Source organism: Anas platyrhynchos, chromosome 32 (genome assembly GCF_047663525.1).
Source record: "Anas platyrhynchos isolate ZD024472 breed Pekin duck chromosome 32, IASCAAS_PekinDuck_T2T, whole genome shotgun sequence".
Classification (NCBI taxonomy): Eukaryota; Metazoa; Chordata; class Aves; order Anseriformes; family Anatidae; genus Anas; species Anas platyrhynchos.
Window position 1 is genome coordinate 3923740 of NC_092619.1, and position 25969 is coordinate 3949708.

The 25969-nt window shown below is 53.6% G+C and overlaps 1 protein-coding gene across 1 annotated transcript; it reads right to left on the minus strand.

The window, feature by feature from the left end:
- Positions 1-8: 8 nt before the first annotated feature.
- LOC113841932 (antigen WC1.1-like) lies at positions 9-21301 on the minus strand. Its single transcript, XM_072030368.1, has 15 exons — positions 20785-21301; positions 19347-19655; positions 18805-19119; positions 18370-18696; positions 17975-18289; positions 17509-17849; positions 17020-17053; positions 16623-16931; positions 16224-16259; positions 15814-15954; positions 15060-15155; positions 14202-14354; positions 13795-13972; positions 757-934; positions 9-191 (listed from the first exon to the last, which is right to left on the minus strand). The coding sequence occupies exons 1-15, from the start codon at positions 21299-21301 to the stop codon at positions 9-11; spliced, it is 3432 nt and encodes a 1143-aa protein (XP_071886469.1).
- Positions 21302-25969: the final 4668 nt, after the last annotated feature.

Consider the following 25969-nt stretch of genomic DNA (forward strand, 5'->3'; position numbering starts at 1 on the left):
GTCCTGTGTCATTGTGGACTGCACTCTGCTGCTAAAGGGATTGAGAAAAACACATTCGTGATATCAGTCGTGGCATAACTCTTGTCTGGCTTTGATTCTAGTTCATATTGGAGTTCTACCACGTCCAACGCTGCAGCACTCAGCAGTGGCATGATTTCATTCAGGCCATAATAGTCCACTGTTAATCTCCACTTTTCGTCAACCATTCACACTGACAATATGGGACCATTAAAGGGTGAGCAAGTCTTGCTGATCACTTCTTGTCTCTCCAGTCAATAAATCAGCTCATGAATGTGAATCAGGGAGTCTCAGTTAGTGCAATATTGCTCCTTGTGCACCACTGGGGTAGTGATCAACATCTGCTGCTCCTTGACCCTCAGCAACCCTACAACAGAAGGGTCCTCCTAAAGACTGGGCAAGGCAAACAGCTGTTTAATCTCACTGTCTTAAAGAGGCTGCACTTCAGCCTCCAACACAGTTAACTGTCAGGATTCCTCCGTCACTCCAGAGATAAAAATGAGTTCTGCCCATTTATAGCTGGATGACATTGCAGTACACCTTGCACTGGTTTCCACTTGAGCCTCATACTTCTGTGGATCTGATGTGTCAGGCCATCGAACCCACACTGTCCAATAACCTCAGTTGTCCCTCCACCTGACTGGAGGCAGAGCACCTCTAGTCCTGGTCAGAATATTCATGGAAATTGGAGCAGCAATTGTGGGTAAAACTACGGAGTGGTATGTTGTGTGGACCTACCATATCCCCTTTCTTGAGCAGAGGCATGTTTACTCCTAAAAGCTGAGGTACTGGTTCATACACATAGAGGGAGGAAGGTATATGCTCTTTGAGTTGGTGGACCTCTTGGGAAAGTTTCTCCACAACCAAGACACAGGCCCATAGTGCAGAAGAAATGCCTGCAATGACCATGCTGCATCTAAGGGGATCTACTTTCCGTTAGGGCTATCTGCACAAGAAAAGTCTTAGAAAAACAGACCATAGAAAGATAAATACTGTAAAGGAGTTCATGACAGTTCTGGGAGATTGGGCAAGTTTCTAACTCCCTGAAACTCATACAGCAACTGGGCAAAATAGAATCATAGAATCATTAGGGTGGGAGAGACCTCCAAGGTCATCTGGTCCAACCACTACTACCAATGTCACCCACTAAATCATGTCCCTAAGTGACAGGTCCAACCTCTGTTTAAAAACCCCCCAGGGACGGTGACACTACTGCTTTCCTAGGCAACCCATTTCAATGCCTGACTACTCTTTCTGAGAATAAATGTTTTCTAATTTCCAAACTAAACCTCCCTGGAGCAACCTGAGGCCATTCCTTCTAATGAAGAACTGGTCCAGGGCATTGCCTTGGCAAAGGGGAATGGACAATGTACAGGCAGTGTGCACCATGGCTTTGAGAAAACCACTGCCCTGTTGAGGAGTATCCCTGATGAGAAGGACCTGAGGGTTCTGGTTGAAGAGAAGCTCAACATGAGTCAGGAATGTCCACTTGCAACCCCAAAAGCCTACAGTATCCTGGGCTGCATCTAAAGCAGAGTGACCAGCAGGTTGAGGGAGGTGATTCTTCCTCTCTTCTCTGCTCATGTGAGACCCCACCAGCACAACAGACACATAAGATTTTGGACATAGGACTTAGTGAGTGGGACCAGAGCAGAGCCACAGCAATAATCAGTGGAGTGGAACACCTCTCCTGTGAAGGCAGGCTGAGCCAGTCGGGTTTGTTGAGCCTAGAGAAGAGCAGACTCTGGGGGGAAACTTCTTGCTTTCCAGTACTTAAAGGGAACAAGTAATATGGGGAAAGACTTTTTCCAACTCCAACCAATTTGTGATTCAGTCATTCTAGAATGTTTTGCAATGCCTCTCAGAACTTTCTTGTAGTATCATTGCATCAGCTGTACTCCAGGTTCCCAAGGGTAGAGACTCATTTTGAGAATGACAGCACTCACTGTGGAACCTTGAGGAGCAGGGATTACAATCAGCAGTGAGGCCTCAAAACACAGCATTGTCATGCACTCTAACTCCACAGCCTAGCCCTTTCTTCCCTGAGTCAGAAGGGACCTCTGGAGGTGTTAACTACCATCATCTTCTCTGAGCAGTGATAGCTTTACAGGTAGATCACTCACCAGGTAACCTTGAGGAGCAAGGATTGTAAACATCAGCAAGGCCTCAGAACACTGGATTGTCACGCACACTAATTTCACAGTCCAGCCCCTTGTACCCTGAGTCAGAATGCAACAATTAGACATTCTCTCCTGAACCTAAGTAGGAACAGACCCTTGTGGAGAGAAATAAATTCTTTGGGCCTAATCTTGACACTGGTTTGGAAAGGAAAGCCCAGGCTTGAGGCATTTCACTGGGGTAATTATATTTTATTTGAGAGATGCTATGAGAGAGTCTTCACAGACTCACTCACAGTGTTAGATACATATTTATATGGCTTCCATATGGGACAAGAACTGGTTTATTCATTCATAGCAGAGGGGGAATCCAAATATTTATGTAGGAACACAAGAAGCACAAGTAGTCAAATTGACAATGGGAAAATATAATGAGAACACCAAAAACACAAGCCTAGAATGGGAAGTACTGGGATTCATTAGTGGAGATTGAAGGGGTCTTTATTAGTACTGAAAAACATCCCCCAAAATAGTTTCCACACTGCATCCTCGAGCTCCTTGTTCCTCATACTGTAGATGAGGGGGTTCACTGCTGGGGGCATTACTGAGTATAGAACAGCCAGCAAAAGGTTCACGGATGAGGAGAACCAGGAGGGGGGTTTCAGGTAGGCAAAAAAGGCAGTGCTGAGAAACAAGGAGACCGCAGCCAGGTGAGGGAGGCACTTGGAAAAGGCTTTGTACATGCCCTGATGTGTTGGGATCTTCAGCACGACCCTGAAGATCTGCACATAGGACAGCACAAGGAAAACAAAGCACCCAGACACTAAATAAGCACTAACCACAAGAAGCCCAACTTCTCTTTGGTAGGCATCTGAGCAGGAGAGCTTGAGGATCTGGGAAATTTCACAGAAGAACTGGTCCAGGGCACTGCCTTGGCAGAGGGGGAGGGAAAAGCTATTGGCGGTGTGCAGCACAGCGTAGAGAAAAGTACTGCCCCAGGCAGCTGCTGCCATGTTGACACAAGTTCTGCTGTCCATTATTGTCCCGTAGTGCAGGGGTTTGCAGATGGCAATGTAGCGGTCATAGGCCATGATGGTAAGGAGAGAAAACTCTGCTGAGATGAAAAATAAAAATAAAAAAAACTGAGCAGCACATCCCAAGTAGGAGACGGCCCTGGTATCCCAGAGGGAGTTGGCCATGGCTTTGGGAACAGTGGTAGTAATAGTGCCCAGGTCTAGGAAGGCGAGGTTGAGGAGGAAGAAGCACATGGGAGTGTGGAGACGGTTGTCACAGGCTATGGCAGTGAGGATGAGGCCATTCCCAGGAGGGCAGCCAGGTAGATGCCCAGGAAGAGCCCGAAGTGCAGGAGCTGCAGCTCACGTGTGTCTGCGAATGCCAGGAGGAGGAACTCATTAGAGAAACTGCTGTTGGACATTTGCTGCCTCAGGGAATGGTAGGCTGTCAATGGTGGAAAAACACGGAACAAGTTAGAGAGATTTCTCTGAGGAAACCTAAACCTATATACTCTTATATTTTGTAAGAATATAAGAATATTATATTGTATAACATATATATTGTTTTCTGAAACCTCCCCAGGAAGAGAAACTGCTACTTGCCTTTGAGGAAGATGTGCTCCTGCCTCAAGATCTCAGTTTTGCTTCCTAAGAGTGCAGAGGGACCAGATCGATTTTCTGTGGGCTCATCCAGAGTCAGTACTGCCCTACTGCGTCTGCTGAAAACCAGTGGGGATGGATCTCAGATGCCCCGTGGCCAGAGGTGTCTCTGTATTTTAGGTGCTGAGCAGGACATCCAGCAATCCATCAGGAAACAATGCAGTATGTAGGTTAAAGAGTTAGAGGAAAACTGTGAGGTTCCACACAGACCTAAAGATCTCTTTGAGTGTAATGCTCTAACAGCCTCACTGACACAACCTGATGAGTCCATTAGCATTTCCCTGACTGCTCTTTAGGGCAGGAAAGTGAAAGCACAGCCTTTCAGAAGTACTTTCCCTGCAGGTAGTGCACGAGTTGGTCTACCTTGTTTAAAATCATCACCAGAGATACCCTGTGGGTGCTGAGGAGATGTGAGCTGCCTGCCCCAGGCATCAGCCTCTGGGCACCCGCAGGACCCTGCCCTGCCCTGCCAGGGGGTCCTTCCACCCACAGCTTCTCTCTGCAACACCCTGGGCAGCTCTCCAGGCAGGCTGAGTGCTGATCCTGGCAGGTAGCAGAGGCCCTGCCCCAGCACACAGCCCCTGGGGCACAGCAGGAACCCTGCTCTGCACCACAGCCCTGGACACCCCTGCCTGCACCCTGCCTGTACCTGTGGCCAGCCCTGTGAGAAAGAACCATCATGTCCTGTCCTTCAGTTATTTATGGCAGATAATCACTGTTCCAGAGCTTGTTGCTCTCCTCTTATCCAAACTCTGAGAGTTCTTCTGAAAGCTCCCATAAGCTACAGGATTTGCCAGCAAATCTGGAGATGGCACCAGGAACAACAGCTGTGCTGCCCTGCAGCCAGACACTTACCCTGTTCAGGGCTCTGAAGATTTCTCCTGCAGTGAGCTCTCAGCATCCCCCCTCCACTCTGCCTTTAACATCTCCCTCCCTTCTCTCACTGCCCTTGTCCCCTGCAGGCAGCGCTCCCAGCCCTGCTGTGCTGTGCAGAGGAGCTGCTCCTGGGCAGAGCTGTCTCTCTGCAATGCTGTCCGCTTGCCAGGAGCTCCCCTTGGACCCATGAGCCCGGCCCACCTCATCAGCACAGGGAGCTCTTGACAAGTCCCTGGGCCACCAGGGGAATCACCTTTGAATCATACCCCCACCAGGGGAATTGACTTTGAATCGTACTGATGTAATCACTGCTTTTCCTTCTGTCACCTGAGGATGGACACTTCCAGTGCCCTCATTTTCCTAATTCAAGAGAAGAGTTTGACTTGAGAATTATCTTTTCTTGTCCTATTTTGAGACCGGATACCCACAAAGTGACAGGCAGGCAGCATCCCATCCCTTCCAAGCACTTGTTATTCAGGGGGGGGAAAATTTTTCACAGAAATTGAAATCCTTCTCTCTACACAAGCTACACAACCAGTTTGGGGTCTTCAGTGTCATAGAAGTATAGAATGGCATGATTTGGAGGGGACCTTAAACACCATCTTGTTCCAGCCCTGCTGCCATGGTCAGAGGTACCTTCCACAAGACCAGGTTGCTACGGGTCCCATCCTCCTGGCCTTGAACGCTATTATTGAGCGGGGTATTACTTCTCCGAAGAACCTTTTCCAGTGCCTCACTAATCTCAGAGTGAAGGTTTCCTGCTTTAGATTTCATGTAAATTTTCTCTATTTTATTTTTTAAACGGTTTCACCTTGGAAGGGTATGGGATCTCCTGCAGATGGCAGCAGCGGAGACACTGACACTGCCCACTGCTTCTGCATTTGCTGCCTTGGGGCCAGCCCAGCCTGGGCTGCTCTTCTGGGCTGGGCTGGGTTAGCCTGGGGAGAGGAGAGGGAGCTGTGGAGAGCTAGGGAAGGTCTGGGCTGGGCTGGCCTCCTGGGAGAGACAGGGAGGAGCTGCAGAGCAGGGACTGGGCTGGGCCCTTGTTCTCTAAAGGCTGCATATGGAAATGTGAGTCTAGATGTGTGGCAGGCCTTCTGAAGCATGAGCTGGTTGGCCTGCACAGTACCTGAGAGATTGTGCAGGGCATCCCCTGCACACACTGCTCCTGGGTGGGCTCGGAAGAGGCCTCCTGAGCACAACAGCTCCTTGTAACACTGTGGATGCTGGTTGTGAGGTCAATTCTGTCCCAGAACCTGTCCGGCCCACAGCAGGGAGGCAGAGCCTCTGAGGTCATAAAGGCCTTCAGAAAGCTGCCCCCAACAGGGTGACACATTTGGGGAAGTCAGGGGAAAGTTGGGAGAAGAATAAGGCAGGTAGAACTGGGGCAGAGAAGAGATGCCTGGCTAAGAGAAAGACCTTGGAGGAGGCGGGTGAGGTGACATGGATCTTGTTAAGGTCATAAAATGCATGGAGTATATAGGTGGGGATGCTCTGCTAAGGTCAGCTGTGCCTCAGGATCTCAGGAGGCAGCAGGAGGCCCATGGCTGTGCAGGTGGCTGTCAGGGCACTTCTGCCTGAGGGCCTGATGTGCCACCTTCAGGCACATGGCTGGTCTATGAGGGTGTCGTTTTAGCTGTCATGAGAAACTGAGGAGCCACTGACATGCAGATAGCATAAATACTTATTTCAAGGTCAGTCCTGCCCTAGTACCTAACAGAGCTTTCACATTGTCTCCTGTCCATCAGAGAAGCTGAAAGGCCATCTGGATATGTATGGCCTTGGAGGATGACAATGACCTTGCTTTTATCTTGCTAGGTGCTGGGCCTCAAAGAGAGTGGATGTTCTTAGAGGGTGTCAATTGTGCCTTAGAAACTCTGAATCCTTTTCAGGAACAGGAACTTTCAGGAACTTTTTCTGAACGCTGTTTCAGAAACAGCGGGAAGCAATTGGTTTTGGTGGTGACTGTGAGCTCGCTTCTGTCTCTGGAGTTGAGAGGCCAGCAGCAGGAGCATGGCTGGGCAAGGGACTGGGAGGTCCCATCTTTCTGAAGTAGCTGCCAGGTCAACAACCCTTGCCTCCTGGCTGGCAGGTGGGCTTTTAGGCTCACATCTACCGGCGTCTCTCACAGGCCATCAGAAGGCACCTGTCTGGCAAGGTTCTTGTGTGATGCCCTCTGCCCAAGTACCTGAAAGGCCCATGCAGTATCAGCCTTGGCTGTGGATTGTCAAGTCTCTTGTGCCTCAGTATGAGAGAGAGCAACAAAAGTCTCAAACTGACAGGCCTATAATTCCCCGGGTCGACCCTTCGGCCCTTCTTGTAGATGGGCGTCACATTTGCTAGCCGCAAGTTGACTGGGACCTCCCCCGATAGCCAGGACTGTTGATAAATGATGGAAAGTGGCTTGGCCAGCACCTCTGCCAGTTCTCTAAGTATCCCCAGGTGAATCCCATCTGGCCCCATCGACTCGTGTACATCCAAGTACAATAGCAGGTCACCAACCACTTTCTCATGGATAGTGAGGACCACATTCTGCTCCCCATTCCCTTTATATAATCCCCAACATTATAAACCTTTTTTTCTCCTAAAATCAAGCCACAATTCTCTGTTGAGCCAGGCTGGTCTTCTTCCATGCTGGCTCTTCTTTGGGCACACGGGGACAGACCACTCCTGTGCCATTAAGATTTCCTTCTTGAAGAGCACCCAGCCTTCCTGGACTCCTCTGACCTTCAGAACTGCCTCCCAAGGGACTCTGACAACCAGTGTCCTGAACAGCTCAAGGTCAGCCCTCTGGAAGTCCAATACAGCAGTTTTACTGGTCCCCTTCCTGGCTCTTTTGAGAATGAAGAACTCTACCATCTCATGGTCACTCTGCCCAAGAGAGTTTCCAAACACCACATCTCCCACCAGTTCTTCTCTGTTTGTGAAGAGAAAGTCTAGCGGGGCACCACCCCTGGTAGGCTCCCTAACCAGCTGCATCAGGAAGCTATCTTCCACGCTCTCCAGAAACCTCCTAGACTGCTTTCTCTGGGCTGTATTGCACTTCCAGGATATATCTGGGAAGTTGAAGTCCCCCACAAGAACAAGCACTGTCGATTTTGCAAATTCTGCCAGCTGCCTGTAGACTCTTCATCAGTCTCCTCATCCTGGTTTGGCGGTCTATAACAGACCCCGACCAGGATGCTTCCCCTGTTGGCCTTCCCACTGATCCTAACCCATAGGGACTCAACCTTATCATTCCCAGCCTCAAGTTTCACAACATCAAAACTCTCTCTGATATAGAGAGCCATACCACCACCCCTTCCATGCTGCCTCTCCCTTCTGAAGAGCCTATAGCCAGACATTGCAGCACTCCAGTCATGAGAGTGGTTCCATCACATTTCCATGATGGCAACCAAGTCATAGCCTGCCTGCCGCACGATGGCTTCCAGCTCCTTCTGTTTGTTACCCATGCTGCATGCATTAGTGTAGATGCACTTCATTTGGGCCATTGCCTTCTCTCCCAGCCTTGCCATTGTTTCCCCTGGCACAGCTCCAACAAGCCTTGTTTAAGCCCCATCCCCCTTCTTACCTAGTTTAAAGCCCTCTCAATGAGCCTCACCAGCTCCTGGCCCAGGATCCATTTTCCCCTAAAAGATAGGGACCTGTCTGCAGCCATTAGGCTGGGTGCCAAGTAAAGCGCCCCATGTTCAAAAAAACACCAAAATTTCTGTGTTGGCACCAGCCTCTGAGCCACGTGTTTATCAGGTGGGCTTTCCCTGTCCTCTCTGTATCCCTCCCTGCCACTGTAGGGATAGACGAAAACACCACCTGTACACCCGCTCCATCCACTAATCGTCTCAGCCCCCTAAAGTCCCGTTTGATGGTCTTCACGCTTCTTTCTTCAATGTCATCACTGCCAGCCTGGACTATCAAAAGAGGATAATAGTCAGAGGGGTGAACCAAGTTGGGAAGTTTTCTGGTAATGTCCCTGACCCTGGCCCCTGGGAGGCAGAAGACTTCCCTACGGGTAGGGTCAGGCCGAAAAATAGGGTCCTCTGTTCCCCTGAGAAGGGAATCACCCACAACAATCACCCTTCTTTCTTTCTTGGTGGAGGCAGTCCTGAGGTGTGGAGTCGACCTCCTCGCCTTAGGCATCCTCATGGGTAGACTTTCTACCTCTTCCTCACCTACTGGTCTCTCAGGCTCCAGGGCCTCAAACCTGTTGCATAAGGGCACCTGGGAAGGTGGGGCCCATAGTGGGGGGCATCACCTGTGATGTCGAGCAGGGACCTGTCTCCATTCCTCTTCAAGTCCTCCCTCTGCCCAACAGCAACAGGGCAGGGGGTTCACCTCCATTTGGAGTGTCTAACCCCACTACCTGTTCTTCAGGCCTTGCAGGGCATTGCTCCACAAGTCTATCTCCTGCCCACACTCCCTGATATCCCTCAACCTCTCCACCTCCTCCTTGAGTTCTGCCACCAGGCAGATCAGGTCAGATGGTAGCAAAAGGCTTAGACACTCCCTGCATCCAGAGACCTGAACTGCTCCATTTTTGAGCGGGTAGTAAGTCTGGATGTGTACAGACTTCCTAGAGAGATCATGGTGCCTGGTGGAAACTATTGCAGCCTAGCTAGTGGTAGACTGCCGTTGGAGGAGGTGTTCCTATGGGTGGGGGGGAACACTCTGCCCTCCCTGCTCACCCTGCCTGCCACACGAACTGCCGCACTGACTGCCGCGCCACTCCCTTCTGACGTGCCACGCCCTGGTCACTTGCACTCCCTAGGGGCAGCTTCTGAACATCTAGGGAGGGGGCGCTGCTGGCTCCGCCTATGCCTTGTTCTCGCCTCTTTCACCTCCCTCGTGAGGGCTGCCGGGTCCTGACAGTTCCCTCAAGTGGGCTCGATGCCGGAATAATTAGCCCTGCCTGTCTGATCCCACGTTCCGCTGCAGAACATTTCTGCCTCGGAGCCAATCACCTCGGCAAGTGGCTTCGAAATGGTAGTGGCACCCGATTTAGGTGCTTTTTGAAATCTTCCTCCTTAACTACACGATGAAAGCTCTCCAATTAGCTGTCCAAGTCTTGAAGACTTGAATAAAACTATGGAAGACATATGGTTCCTTAGGTGTTTCTGGATTGTAATGAGTTCCTTGGTGGATTTTGGTGCTCAGTCTGTGAACCTGAGGTAATGAGAGGAGAATGATGCAATTGCTTGAGCAAGTAAAGTCAGAAGGAAAAGTTGAAGTGATTTGGAGTATTAATGGGCCCCACTGAGGGCCGTTACCAAGAGATTCTCCTCAGGGACTTGTTAGGGCAAATAATTGGAGGCCATGATTCCAGATTGGCAAAGCACTGTGCTGAGAAAAGTCTTGGTTTGTTTTGGTCAGACAAAAGCAGACAGGTCAAGGCCTTACCTCAGACTGGAGGAGAAATCCTGCACCCTCATATCTCACTCAGGGCTCTTTCTGGAGTCTGTGGGGTAGGGGGTGATTCCCATAATATCATGTGAAGGACAATAGTATGACACCTCCCAGCATTTGCACACAGTTGAATGGAGAATACATGGTCCCAATGCCATGAGTATAACTTGTCTCCTCATAAGCCATGGCTGCGGGAAAAAAAATGTCAGTGCTGCTGAAGCCTTTCATTTTTGTCAGAGCCGTCTGCCTTCTCCTCTGCAGGCTTTCCTATGCTGTCCTACTCCTCTCTGAAATCTGCAGACAGCCACTTCTCTTCCCCACCTTGCTCTCACTCTGCTATTCCCATGATTTCACTGATGCCTCTTCACTCTTGCCAGTTGTTCCTTCAAACACAAGGGTATGGGCTGATCCAAAATCCCTGTGGGTGATCTCTGGACCCACAACACCAGTTCCAACTCCAAGTCAAGAACTTCATATGAACATGTAATCTAAATCTACCCTCTTTCAGTTTAAAAGCATTCCCCTTGTCCTAAAACTTCACACTCTGAGAACAAATCTCTCCCCATCTTTTCTGTTGGCCCACTTTATGTAGTGGATGGTCTCCTCAGAACCTTCTCTTCTCCAGGCTGAACAACCCCAATTCCTCAGCCTGTTTTAATAGGAGAGGTGCTCTAGCCCCTTGATCATCTTTGCGGTCCTCGTATGGACTCGCTCTAATAGCTTCATGTCAGTCTTATACTGGGAGACCCAGAGATGAACGCAGAACTCCAGGTGGGGTCTTGGGAGAGCAGAGTAGACGGGGAGAATCACCTCACCCATTCTCCTCCCAGCCTGTCTTTGTGCTTGGGATTGCCCTGACCCAGGTTCGGGACCAGATGATGGTTGGACCAGATGATCACAGAATCACAGAATCATTTAGGTTGGAAGAGACCTCCAAGATCAACGAGTCCTACCTCTGACCTAACACTGACAAGTCCTCCACTAAACCATATCACTAAGCTCTACCTCTGAACGACCTTAAAAGACCTCCACGAATGGTGACTCAACCACTTCCCTGGGCAGCCCATCCCAATGCCTAACAACCCTTTTGGTAAAGTTGGATGAGACGCTGGAGAGCAGCCTAGAAGAGAGGGATCTGGGGGTCGTGGTAGACAGCAAGTTGAATATGAGCCAGCAGTGTGCCCTGGCAGCCAGGAGGGCCAACCGTGTCCCGGGGTGCATCAAGCACGGCATCGCTAGTAGGTCGAGGGAGGTGATTGTCCCGCTCTACTCTGCGCTGGTGCAGCCTCACCTCGAGTACTGTGTGCAGTTCTGGGCACCACAGTATAAAAAGGACATGAAACTGTTGGAGAGAGTCCAGAGGAGGGCTACGAAGATGGTGAAAGGCCTGGAGGGGAAGACGTACGAGGAACGGCTGAGGGCACTGGGCCTGTTCAGCCTGGAGAAGAGGAGGCTGAGGGGAGACCTCATCGCAGTCTACAACTTCCTCGTAAGGGGGTGTCGAGAGGCAGGAGACCTTTTCTCCATTAACACCAGCGACAGGACCCGCGGGAACGGGGTTAAGCTGAGGCAGGGGAAATTTAGGCTTGACATCAGGAGGGGGTTCTTCACAGAGAGAGTGGTTGCACACTGGAACAGGCTCCCCAGGGAAGTGGTCACTGCACCGAGCCTGTCTGAATTTAAGAAAAGATTGGACTGTGCACTTAGTCACATGGTCTTAACTTTTGGGTAGACCTGTGCGGTGTCAAGAGTTGGACTTGATGATCCTTAAGGGTCCCTTCCAACTCAGGATATTCTATGATTCTATGATTCCTAATATCCAACCTAAACTGGCACTTCAAATGTCACTCAGATGTCACTCTGCCAACTCCAATATCACTTTGTGTCTGCCTCTGAACTGCTCCCTCCTGCCTCTGTCTACATTCAAAGTAATCCAATTGCAATGAGACAAGCAGCTTACATGCTGCCTGGTTTGTGCCCACCTGAACTGAGGCAAAAAGAATCCCAGCTCCTGTGGGCTTCTGTGAGGCATGGGACAGGCAGCTAAGCCCCTTTCTAGCCTCTGAACTGCAAACAAAGTATGAGATGCCTGGTTTGACTCAGCTGAAACCCTTCCCTAAGCAGGGGGAAGGAGATATTTGGGTGGGTCTTCTGCCCAAAATGAGGAAATGGAAAAGTGATCCAGTTGGCCTCAGTTATCCTAGAGAAGAGGCCCAAGCCCTCCTCATCACAGCCTCACTTCAGAAAGTTGTAGATTGCAATGAGGTTTCCCCTGAGTCTCCTCTTCTGCAGACTAAACAACCCCAGCTCCCTCAGCTTCTCATCATACGACTTATGCTCCAGACCCCTCACCAGTTTTGTTGACCTTCTCTGGACACGCTCCAGCACATCGATGTCTTTCTTGTAGTGAGGGGCCCAAAACTTAACACAGTTCTCCAGGTGTGGCTTCACCAGAGCTGAGTACAGGGGACTGATCACCTCACTGCTCCCGCTGGCTACACTATTTCTAACACAGGCCAAGATACCATTGGCCTTCTTTCCACCTGGGCACGCTGCTGGCTCATGTTCAGCCAAACATCGATCATCACTTCCATGTCCCTTTCCTCTTCACAGTCTTCTAGCCACTCTGTCCCAAGCCTATAGCATTGCATGGGGTTGTTGTGGCCAAAATGCAGGATCCGGTGCTTAGCCTTGTTAAACCCCATCCCATTAGCCTCAGCCCAGCCTACCCCGCTCCCTCTGAAGGACCACCTTAGCCTCAGGCAGATCAACATTACCTCCCAACATGGTATCGTCTGCAAACTTACTGAGGGTACATTCAACCCCTCATCTAGGTCATCAATAAAAGTATTAAACAAGATAGGCCTCAGTACCAACCCCTGGGCGATGCCACTTGTAACAGACGCCAACTGGGGTTAACTCCATTAACCACAACCCGCTGAACATGGCCCTCCAGACAGTTCTTCACCCAGAGAAGACTATACACAGCCAGGAGAGATGACCCAAAGGGATTAAATAGATGCTCCAATAGGTGTTCCAGCCCACCTCCCACTACCAAAAGCACCTCCCAGCCTGCAGCAGAGGAGCCTGCTGGGGAAGAGCTGGAGGGCTGTGGGGACACACCAGCAGGAGCTGGTGCCAAGTCCTGCCCAAGTGTCCAAGACGTCTCCACGTTCACCTCTTGCAACTGAAGTATCTCTGCCCATGGGTGCTGGGCAGGCATCCTTAGGCTCCATGGGGGCCCAAGGCAGCAGAAGGTGGGCACTGCAAGGGAGTGTCTCATGGGGCTTCCCAGAGATCCACTTTGTCTGGAAACTGCCTGTGGCTGGCAGGACAGAAATGTCTCTGTCAGTAGGAATAGTGACCAGGGACCAGGGGCTCTGTCAGCCCCAAAGCCAGACCCCGATCCTGCTGGCTCTAAGATGTGCCCCTTCCCAACTGCTGCATCTTTGAGCTCTTCTCCCCTCCATCCGCCTCAGGGACACACCCTGACACCTGGGCAGGGAAGACTGGAAGATGGTTTTAATATGAGGAAATACCAACACACAGCATAAAATCAGGGGAATACCAAGAGGGGAAATACCCATGTGTGTCTGCTGACTGCTGGAAAATGGAGACCATTCCCTGGCACTCACGGCTCTCCCAGTGGCACTGAGCTCTCCTCCCTCCCGGCTGCACCCAGCTGCTCAGCAGAGCTGGGCTCTGCTGGCCTGGAGCTCTGGAACTCTTGTGCATGGGTCTGTGGTGTCACACCCTCGGTGTCCTCATGGGGATATGCCTGAGACACCTCTTCAACATCGTCATAGCCCGTGGTCCCCAGGAAAGGTGACGAAGTGTCTCCATCAGCTCCACGGACCACAGCACTTCTCCGGGAGTGCAGGCTTCCCCCTGTAAGCATCAAGGCAGGCTTCTGTGGTTGGGCCTATGGGGTACCCCTCGGGGCTGTTTATCACCTTCCTCGTCCTCACCAGCCTGAGACATTCGGCCCATTCTCCCAGCCCCCACAAAATCTCCCAGGACAGGTTCTCCATGGATGGTCAAGCTTTCAATATGGCATGGATTCTCCTAGGCCTGGGGTTGGCACCTAGGAAGTGGCAGTGCTGCATTGCCCTCTCACCTGTGGCTGCATGCCTCAGCCCATCTCCTTCCTCTGGTGTCCTGGGCACTTCCCAGTCCCCCTGCCCAGGGACAGGATCCTCCCCAGGGTCAGAAACCTCCCCAGCATCATCATAGCCATCTGCTGGGTAACCTCCGGGCAGGACAGGGACATCTGAAAGGAGAGGGAAAGTGGTGGCAATGAGAAGAGATGTCCTGCAGAGCAGAGGATGGGAGGGTGTGTGGGGACACAGGGCTGACATGCTGCTGGTGTCAGGGTCACAGCAGAGCCTTTATGCAACCAGGTCTGATGATAACACTCGGTGGCCACTGCTGTCTGTCTGGTCTGTCTGCAGGGAGGAGAAATGGAGACCTTTCTTCTCTCCCCTCCCCGACCTCTTGGTGTGGCCCCAGATCAGCCTCCTCCTCATGTGCCTGGGGTAGGGCTGCAGCTGGGTCAGGGACCCCTCTGAAAAGGAGGCTGCAGAGAGCTGCAGTGGGTGCTGTGGGATGAGCCCTGCTGCCCTGACTGGTGGTCAGCACTGCTGGGGATGGGCACCCACAGAGCTGGGGGTGCATGGGGAGGAGACCAGTTCCTTGGAAAGAGACAATTCTCAGAAGTACTCCAATAGCTGCCCTGGGAATGCCCTTCACTTAGTTCTTGGTTCAGGGAGAAGCAGAGAGGGGCTGTCCCCTCTGGGATGGGCAGAGCTGGTGTGGAGGAAGCTCCTCTGTGGGGGCCAACACCTGGATGCTCTCCCACAGACCCCATGGTCCAACCATTTCAGGGACCATGGGCAGGAGCTGCAGGGCACAGCCCTGGTCTGAGACAGGGAGAATGGACACAGCAGATGTGCCCCTGCAGGTTACCTGCACCCACCTGAGAGACTGAACCTCGGCTGCTTCTCCCACGCCAGGCTGTAAGCGATCTCCTCATACACGGCCTCAGGGAAGGGCTCCCCAGCTCTCCCGGAGCCTGGGGACAGAGGCAGGGCTGGTCTGGGAATGGGCAGAGAGGGACAGGACCCCACTGGGTTCCCCCAGCCCCTTTATCGGGGCCAGCACAGGGCTGTCCCCACAGCACAGCCCCACTGTGTTGTGTTGGCACTGCAGCCACATCCCCAGGGAGGGCAGCATTCCCATGGAGATGGTCTGGGGCAGCATCAGCCTCACATTTGGAGACAGCCCTTGTGCCCCTTTGGTCCTTGGGTCACGTCCCAGTGCAGACCCTGCACCAATTCCCTCATTTCCCCTTCGCATGGAGTTGCTCCATCTCTGCCCCACACATCAATAGTACAGCCTGTGCCCTATTGTGGGGCGTCTGACACCACAGTGATGGACTCCGCTGCCCCATGCTCCTCCTGCCAGTGCTGCCCAGAGCACTGCCAGCAGTGCATCCTCCCCTTCTCACCCAGCCCGGCTCTCACATTTCTCTTTTCACCCCAGAACTGATGCCTCAGGCTCTGGGCTCTCTCCACCCCTTGATGTTGGTGCCCCATGGTCTGTCAGTCAGTGGGGCAGCACATGGGGCAGGAGGCAGCACACAGCTCTGCCTGTACCCATCTCCAACACCCTCAGCACCCCCAGTCCTGTCAGGAGGCATCTCCCCCCAGGACCACTGGGGAAGGACCCACCTCTGTGCCGAGCCCTGGCACTTCGCACCTGCCCAGCCAGGAGGGCCAGGAGCAGGCAGAGGAGGGCCCCCAGGATGATGCAGACGACGACAGGCACCGAGAGTCTCTCACTGCTGGTGGTCGGACGGCCCCGTGGGGGATCTGCATGGGCAGGAACATGGCAGGGGCAGCATCAGACAAGGGAGAGGCTGGGGGCAGGACATGCCACTTCTTACCACACAAGGCAGCAGGGGTTGGGGTGGACAGGGGTGGGTGATGGGGCAGCTCCCACCCTGCTGGGTACATCACAGACTTCTCCCAGCTCCCTTGATTTCCTGGGAGTCTCACAGCCCAGCAAGGAGCCCCTTCCCCTGGCTGTGGGTCACAGCGTGAGAATGGACAGCCCCAGCCCCAGGGGAAGGACAACTTACCTGCTTGTGGGGGGGGAGTTGCTGTCCTAGGTGCGGCTGTAGGGGAGCAGAAGGAGAGCTGGGCTGAGAGGCTGGGGCTGTGGCACCAGGCAGCCTCTCTGGCAAATGACCCCAGCATGTGCCACCTGAATTTTCCCTCCTGTGGGGCTGGGCAGGGTGGCAGGGACAGGGCCCAGCACCACTGTTCTGGGCTGCTCACAGGACAGTGCAGGAAGCCCAGGGGATGTGCTGGCACATCCAGCCTCACAGAGGCTGTTCCCCACCCACCACCAGCCCCCCACTCTGCAGGGAAACCCTTGCTTGGGCAAAAACTGGGGCCATGCCATGATGCAGCAAGACATACACCCAAGCCAGCTCCTTGCCAAGCCCCCAGCCATGTCTCCCAGCCCCACTGCTCACCTGAGCAATGCACAGCCGCATCTGCCTTATGCTGGCAGGCACCGCTGTCCCCTGGCTGGGCCCAGCAGTCCTGCAGAGACAGCTCCGTCCCTCTGCACTCCATCAGCCACATGGGGCCCGTCCCCTCTCCAGCAGCAGCCTGGCCCAGGGCATAGACTGCGGGGCCACAGCCCAGCTGCCTGCACGCCACCTCGGCGTCCCGCATGTCCCAGGCATTGTCACACAGCGTCCCCCAGGTGCCGCGGTGCCAGATCTCCACTCTGCCCGAGCAGCCGTCCTTGCCTCCCACGGTGCGGATCTTCTCCCTGTCTGGGGAGGCAGAGACCTCCCATGGTACCGGGACAGCTGGGACAGCCCTGCCAGGTTTAGGAGGGCACGTGCAGGGGCAGCTCCCTACCTGTGCAGCTGGTGGAGTTGGGGCATGCAGCCACCTGTGTCCTTTCTGTCCATGTCCCAAAAGAAAGAGAAGTTGGGCTGAAAAGGGATGCTCTAGGAGTTGTGCAGAAGACAGCAGAGCTGACCTCTGCTCACTCGTCCCCATGCTGCCTGGGTCAGGGCAGCAGCAGCACCCTGTTCACTCAGGGGACACACACGGCACTGCAGGGGGTACCCAAGTGCTTGGCCCCACAGGGTCCCTGGTTCATAGAGCAGCAGGAGGCTGTCCCAGGAGGGGGGACTCCTGAAAGCCCTGCATTGTCTCCTCTGAGACCTTGCCTGGAGTTGCCTCTGCATCCCCCAAAGAGCTGCTGGCAGCTGCTTGTGAACATGGGTTGCTCTGTGAGCTGAAGTCACCTTTGTACCACCAGCAGCAACAGGGTCTAATGCAGAAAGTTGGAACCTCGGGGTTCCTTCTCTGCATTTCACCATGCCCAGTGGGGAACAGGACCTGGTGCCTTGATGGCTCAGATTTACCATTGCAGGTGATGTGGGTCTCTTCTCGGAGGTCATCACATGACTGCGGATTCCAGGGATCAGAGGGACACTGCCAGAAGGAGCTGTTGCTCTTCCCACACTCCACGTGATCCAGCCATGCGGTGCCAGACAGCTTGGCATAATTTAAGAATATTTCCCTGTCCCCTTCATTCCCGCAGCCCAGCTCCTTGCACACCAGTGACACCGTCTCAGTGGTCATGGAGTTGGAGCAAACGCTGCCCCACGTCCCGTTGTAGAAAACCTGCAGGCGCCCGGAGCAGCCGTCGCTGTTCTCCAGCCTCAGGGCCATGAACTCTGGAAGGAGGAAAGGCCCCAGGGACGTCCTTGGATGTCAGCCACTGAGGGCCTTAGCCCTACCTTGCTCTATCCTCACCCCAGCCTCACTGGCCCCAGCTCCCAGCCCCAATCCCAGCACAGACCTGAACAGATGACTCCCGCATCCTCCTTGTGCCCACAGTCGTGCTGCCCCCAGGCCTCGGCAGGGCAGTCCCAGAGAGCAGCTTCGGCCCCAGAGCAGTTGACGCCATCCAGCCAGATCTGCTCAGAGCCCTCCCCAAACCGAGCAGAGCCGGCTGCCTCCAGGGCCCCTCCGCAGCCCAGTTGGCGGCAAACGACGGCGGCGTCGGCCAGGTCCCAGGCATCATCGCAGACGGTGCCCCAGCGCCCCTGGTAGTAGATCTCCACTCTCCCGGCACAGCGCCCGGCCCCTTCCGCCAGCCGGACTCGCTGGCTCCCTGCAGTGGGGAGAACCCCGGCTGTCAGGGGCTGGCTGCCCTCCCAGCCCCACAGATGGGGGACATGCAGCACCACTCACCCCGGCACACGGCCCCCACGTCCTCCATGATCCCTGCTGCCGGTGTGCTCTTGGGCAGGGAGGTGTTGCAGAGGCTCAGGTCAGCCTCGTGCCCTGCACACTGCACCCCACGCAGCCCCACAGGTCCTCGCCCTCGCTTGGCCCTCATGGGGGTGAAGGCTGCCTCTGCCTCTCCGCACTGCAGCTGCCGGCACACCACGCTGGCCTCCTGCATGTCCCACTGCTCATCCAGGACTCTGCCCCACGTCCCGTGCTGGAAGACCTCCAGGCGCCCATCGCACTGGCTCTCTCCACCCACCAACCGTACAGACATGTGGTGAGCCGGGCCTGGTGAGAGTAGAAACTCAGCCTGGTGCTGCCGTGGGGTGCAAAGCTGTGGGTGGCCGTGTCACACACCAGGGGCAAATGGACTTTGCAGCACTGCCCAGCACTCACCTGAGCAAATGACAGAAGCAGCATTCCCCTGGGAGCACGACGAGGCCCCCAGGGTAGTCACTGGGCACTGCCCCAGGTGGGCTTCAGTCCCGTCACAGTGGAACGAGTCTCTCCAGACGGGGCCGGTTCCTCTCCCAAAATGCCCTCCTCCAGGAATGGACTCAGCAAAGCCACAGCCGAGGTGCCGACACAGAACGTGGGCGTCCGAGAGGTCCCAGCGGGAGGCACAGAGGGTTCCCCACGTCCCCAGCACCTCCACCTCCACCCTGCCCTCACACGCTGTGCTGCCGTTCACCAGCCTGTGCCCCGTGTACTCTGGGGACAGAGGGTGAGAGAGGCCACATTTGTGCTCTTGTTCCCACAGGAGCTGCAGGAGAGGCCAAAGGGACAGCGTGCCTTTCTCCTCCTGCAGCACTCTCATTTTAGGGCTGCAGACCACCATCTCACCCCACCTGTCCCCCACCCACCACAGCCCAGTGCCCACCCTACTCTCCTTCCCCCACCACAACCCCGTTGGCCATCATCCCACCCCAAGTCCTTACGCGTGCAGGTGACATGAATGCCATTGCTTTGGGTACAGTCCTTGTCCTTGGGAGTCTCCGTGGGGCAGAAGGAGAGGACGGATTCATTCCCCACACACTGCAGCTCTCTGTCCCAGACAGGACTGGCCCCTTCTCCCAGCTGAGCTGCCCCATGGACAGACAGGGCTGTGCCACACTGCAGCTCCCTGCACACCACCTCGGCAGCTTTGGCATCAAAGTGGGAGTGACAGACAGCTTTCCACTGGTCCCTGTCGTAGACCTCCAGAATTCCTGAGCAGGGGCTGTCCCCTCCGACCAGCCGGACAAATCCTGGAGCAACCAAGGAGACCTGTGAGTTCCCAGAGCCCTCTGGCAATTCTGTACACACCTCCCACCTCATCCCTAAGGCAGCCACATGCAGAGCCCCATGGCCAGCCCAGCAGCTCTCAGGGCGTGCTGATGGCACTAAGGGGTTAGGGCCCCTCTGCTGCTCCTCAGAATTCAGCCCAGCCCCTGGGCTGCCTGCACTGAAACATGCACAGCACGTGGGCCCAGGGAAATGGGCTCAGGCACTGGGGGCTGCTGCAGTCTGCTCTGCCCTGCCAGGCTAAGGCCAGTTAAAAGAAATCCTTGGAGCTGTCAGAAAAGCCCCCTGTTCCCAGGGGCTGCTGGTGCTCTTGGGGAACTGCTGTTAAATCGGGCACATCTGGGGAGCAGACAAAGGGGGTCCTCAGTGTGGTGCCAGGAATGTCAGTCCTCAGCCACCAGCTGGGAAGAGAGCAGGAGAGCAGGCAGAGAGCAGCCCTGGCTTGACACAAGCTCCCTGTATGAGGGTATGCACCAAGGAGAGCCAGGAGATGCTGGCACAGCCCCTGGTGCACAGGGCAGGCAGGAGAGGCTCAGCAGTGGTTCAATACTGCCTGGAGGGGCCGTGTCTCCAGGGTATGGCTTTCGTTGGGTGACCCTGGGACAGGAACAAGGTGTCACTTGCCACTCTGCTCCTCTGCTCAAGCTCAGTGTTCCTGCCCTCTGAGCAGCCTTTCTGCTTTGGCTGACGTTCTCTTGTCTGCTGGGGGTACAACCCAAAAGTCCTGGGCCATTGCACGCGCTTCCCTGAGGCTGCTGGTGGCTGGGGGAGCTGCTCTGGATTCCCCTGGCATAGGGACCAGCCTGCCAGACAGGGCCTGGGTGAATGGAGGAGAAAGATGGGAACCAGGCAGCACAGTGGGGAAGTGTAGTATCTTTCCTCTCTCAGCACCAGGAACACATCCAGGGTTGGCTGCTCCAGCTCTAGGGGAAGGATGGGTTTGATCACCTGGGCTTCGCTCCCACTGGGCTTTTCCCAGGGACATGGGACAACTGCAGTGACAGACTAAGCTCAGCAGTGACCCGCCCCTTGAGCTGTTACTGATTTCCCCTGTCCCAGTCCCAAAATGTGGTGTATAGGCTTAACTCTTACCTGAACATATCACTCCAGCATCCAAACTGTGAGAACAGTAGGTTTCACCGTGTCCTATAGCAGTGCAGTCAGATAGGGCAGACTCGTTGCCAGAACAGAAAACACTTGCCAGCCAAATGCGGCCAAATCCTGCCCCAAAGTGTCCATTATGGGGAGCTCCAAGAGCAACCCCGCAGCCCAGCTCCCTGCAAACCACTTCAGCATCATCCTTGTCCCATGAATTGCTACACACGGTCCCCCACTCGTCATGAAGTTTCACCTCCACTCTCCCAGCACAGCGACTGCCACCATCCGCCAGCCTCACCTCCGAAGCCCCTTCAAACACCAACACAGGAAGGGTCAGGAGAGCTTCGAGCCCCACACTGTGGGTCTTTTGCTCAAGCAGAATCACAGGCCCCAGAGTGGGAGCCCTGTCCCCACGGTGGTGGTATGGTCCTTCCTCTCCCCATGGGCTGTACTGGGTTGGAGGTGCCCAGCACCGGTGCTCCAGGGCTATTTGCTGCCCCAGAACCCTCATAACCCCCTCTTCCTACCCCAGTGGCAATCTGTCCCTGTCCATAATTTCTGCCTCTCATTTCAGTGGTGCCTGCAAAGCAACCCCACTCTCAGAGGCATCCAAAAGACCCCGCTGGTGCCTGCTGGCTCCAGGCTGTGGAACAAGGGAGCTGGCACTTACCTTTGCATGGATGCACCCAGAGGAACAGCCACAGCACCCAAGGGGGCAGGAGTCCCTCTGTCCCCATCCTGAGGCTCCTGTCCTGACAGCACGGACCTGCTGCTGGAGCTCCTGGGGACCCACGGGGCAATGGCAATGATGGGAGGGCAATATATCTGTGCAGATGCTGTCCCAGCTGCAGGAGGAGCCAATCGAAGCAGCAGGCACCTTTTTAGACGTTATCGGCACTTATCTCCCCTCCGACGCAGCCCAGCTCTCCAATGAACTTCTCCAGCGCTCTTCATGACCATATATGAGGGACGGCTCCGCTGCGGGTCTCACGTCACTGCGGTGGAACATCATCGTGGGGTAGGGCTGGGTGTGGGGGCAGATGGCTCTGACACCCCTTGCAGCCTGCTGTGGGAGCACGGAGCATCTCCTGAGCTGTAGCATCCAAGAGCCCAAGGTGTGATTGTCCGGCCGTCCCTGCGCCATGGGATCCATGGGTCTGGTCCTGCAGCAGGGCTGTGTCAGGCTGGGAAGGGACCAGCCCCTGCCCCTGCTACAGCCCCTGCTGTGCTGGCAGCAGCAGCTGGGAAAGGCCCTTGGGCAGGGCCAGAGCCCCATGATGGGGGTGCTGGCTGTCCCGTCCCTCCCCAGGGAGCCTCCTGTGGGGTCCCGGCAGCAGCCAGAGCTGGTCCAGGGTCTGCCCTGGCAGCAGAGCTGCAGCCCAGAGCCTCAGGCGTCTCCCTGGCTCTCAGCGTGTCACCCAGGGGCCGTTATTCCCCGCGGCGGGTCGGGAGCTGGAGCCTGCCTGCCACTGCAGGTGCACAAACCGCAGCCCACGTGACATGGCGCCCGGGCAGGAAGACGGTGGTTTCCTCCTGGCCCCGTGCCCAGGCATGGCCCTGCGGTGCCTCCCAGCCTCCTCACAGCTCCAAGCCTGGCAGAGTCCAAGAAGTGTTGGACAATGCTCTCAGACATATAGTTTATTATATATATATATATATATAAATATAAATACACACATATATATATACATTTTATATTTTTAATAGAACACACATTTTTATGAATATATACAATATATATATATTACTTATACATTATTATATTATATTTTTATATATTTCATTAGATTAAATATTATTCTTATATATTGAATGTATTATTATATAGTTCATATTATATAATATATAATTACTGATATTATATTATAGATTATATTATATTTTTATTTGATATATATTTATATTACATAAAGTATTCCAGTATATTATACAGTATTATGTTATATTATGCAGTATATTATATTAATTATTTATTTTATTTTATTTTATTTTATTTTATTTTATTTTATTTTATTTTATTTTATTTTATTTTATTTTATTTTATTTTATTTTATTTTATTTTTCATTACATTAATTTTACATGTATTATACATACATAAAAGTTTATTTTTCATAAATATATACATTATATATTTTAATATTTTTAATATATATTTACCGTTTGTATAGTTTTTTAGATACATATATATTCTATTTTGTTGTCTGGTGGCTGGAGTTGGACTCACTGATCCTTGATTCTTTCCAACTCAGGCTATCTCATGATTCTGCCCAACACAGCTCCAGGTGATGCCATAGCATATTCACCTGCCATGGGCCTTCTCCTGGCCTGCACCTGCTCCTGCCCTGTCGGCTACTCAGCCAAGAGTGGCATCACAAGTACATTCCCCAGGCATGGGTCTCCTTCCTGCCTGTCATCTTCTCAGGCACCGGTGCCCTCACAAGCTCTTACGAGAACTGTGGGCCTGCTGCTGGTCTGTCAGCTCCACAGGCACCACTGACCTGAGCACCACATAGACACCTGTTTGGTTTCTGTTCCCAATGAAGTAGTGTGATGCACCAGTAGACAGGTGCCTGGGGTTTCTGGTGGATTTCAGGAGAAATCAAGCATGGGGTGCTATCGCTGACATGACATCATAAGCTCCCAAAGACCCACACAAGCCATGTGCTTATTCCTGGCCTACTGGCTTCTCAGGCACCAGGGTCCTCCCAGCATCTAGCACACGCTGTTTGCTCTCGGCCTGTCAGCTACCCAGGCACCACTGGCATCGCAGGAACATTCACCTGCCATGGGCCTGCTCGTGGCCTATCAGATCTTCAGCTGACAGTGACCTCATAAGCACAGATGATCTATTGGAAGATGTCAGTGTCCCTGTCCATGATGGGCGGTGGCTGCTCATGTTCAGCTGGCTGTTGACCAACATCCCCAGGTGCTTTTCTTCTGGACAGCTTTCCAGCCACTCTTCCCCAAGCCTATGCTACTGCATGGGGTTGTTATGATCCAAGTGCAGAAGCATTGTTGAATGTCATGTGATTGGACTCAGTCCATCAATCTAGCCTTTCCACATCCCTCTGCAAAGCTTTCCTACCCTCAAGCAGACCAACTGTCCCACCTAACTTCTTGTCATCTGCAAATTACTGAGGGTGTACCTGATCCTCTCATTTGGGTCGTAGATCTAAATATTAAATAAAACTAGAATCAATCCCAAGCCCTGGGGAATGTCACTGATGACTAAACTGGACATCTGGACAACTGACACCAACTGGACTGAACTCCCTTCACTCCCTCACTCTTTGAGCATGGCCATTTAGAAAGTTCTTCAACCAGCAAACTGTACACTTGTCCAAGCCATGAGCAGCCAGATGGGTTGTCATTCTGCAGGGCTACTTCTGGTGAGGCTGAGTGCATACTAAGATGTAGCTCCTTCTTTTATGCTTTTTCTAATGCCCTGTTCTCAGTCCTTTCAAATCAACTAAGCATGAATCTGGTGCTTGTGATGAGCTGGTGCTCAGGTCGTATTCCAGTTACTTGCTATATCATGTATCATTGTCGTTGAGTTTGTACAGCACTGGCATTCTCACACTCCCTTTTATCTCTGTTTGCTTGAGTCTGTGTTGTGGTTCTGCTCGAGTGGGCAGCTGAGCTCCACCACAGCCGCTCTCTCACTCCCCCTCCTCAAAGAGGAATGGGGAGAAAATATGTGAAAAGGGCTCAAGGATTGAGATAAGGACGAGAAAATCACGCAATAATTAGTGTAATGGGCAAACCAGACTCAGCATAAGAAGACAGATAGTAAGATTTATTGCTCATTACTAACAAGCTAAAGAAGTGAGAAACAAAGGAAAGAAACCAAAAGCACCTCCCCCCCCATCCACCCTCTTCCACCTCCTCCCCCCGAGCGGCGCAGGGGAATGGGGGAATGGGGGTTATGGTCAGTCTACAGCACTTCTTCTCTGCCGCTCCTTCTCGGTCACTCTCGTCCCCTGTGCTGTGGGGTCCCACCCACGGGATGCAGTCCTTAACGAACTGATCCGGAGTGGGCTTCCCACAGGCAGCAGCTCTTCCAGAACTGCTCCAGATATGGGTCCGTAGCACGGGGTTCATCCCTCAGGAGAAAACTGCTCCAACCTGGCTCCCCTACGGGCAGCAGCTCCTGCCAGATCACCTGCTCCTGCGTGGGCTCCTCTCCACGGGCTACAGGTCCGGCCCGGAATCTGCTCCGGCAGGGGTCTTCCACAGGCGGCAGCCTCCATCGGTGCAGGGCCACCTGCTCCACCGTGGTCTCCTCCACGGGCTGCAGCGTGGAACCCTGCTCCACCGTGGTACTCCATGGGCTGCAGGGGGACATCCTGCTTCACCATGGTCCTTACCACAGGCCGCAGGGGACTTCTGCTCCGGCGCCTGGAGCACCTCTCCCCCTCCTTCTACACTGACCTTGGCACCTGCAAGGCTGTTTCTCACTCCCTTGACTCTCCCGGCTGCTGTGTGGCGCAGCGTTTTTTTCCCTGTCTTAAATATGCTCTCACAGAGGCGCAAAACAACATCGCTTATTGGCTCAGATCTGGAAAACAATGGGGCCCTTCCCAAACATGGGGCAGTTTCTAGATCTTTCTCACAGAAACCACCCCTATGGCCCCCTGCTACCAAAACCTTGCCATGTAAACCCACTACGGTCTGCGGTGTCAATGGTAGTTCAGGAAGACTGGGATGGGAGTGGCTTCAGGGGAAGCACGAGGTTGCTTCTGTCACAGTGGGACTTTGGTCTGCCTGCACAGTTCAGTGGCTCAAGCTGTGACACAGCCAGGAGTTCCACACTTCAAGGGAATCACAAAGGAAGTTCCTTCCTGAAGGGCGATGCCTTCCTGAGTCCTGTCCTTGCCTGTGCAACATCTATCAAAGGGTCGATACAAGTTAGTCCTCAGAAGAAAGGCCCCATCACAAGGGGCTGCCTAGAGCTGGGCTCCTCTCCACAGTTCTGACCTGGAGTCTTCTCCTGCAGGGCCTCTCCCTGGACTGCATGCTCCTTCAGGCCACATCCAAATGCTCCCACATGGGGTCTTCCATCAGTTGCCATGTGGAGATCTGCTCCAACATGGTGCACCATGGGCTGCAGGGGAACTTCTGCTCTACCACCTGGAGCACTTCCACACCCTATTTCTTCATTGACCCTGGTGTCTGCAG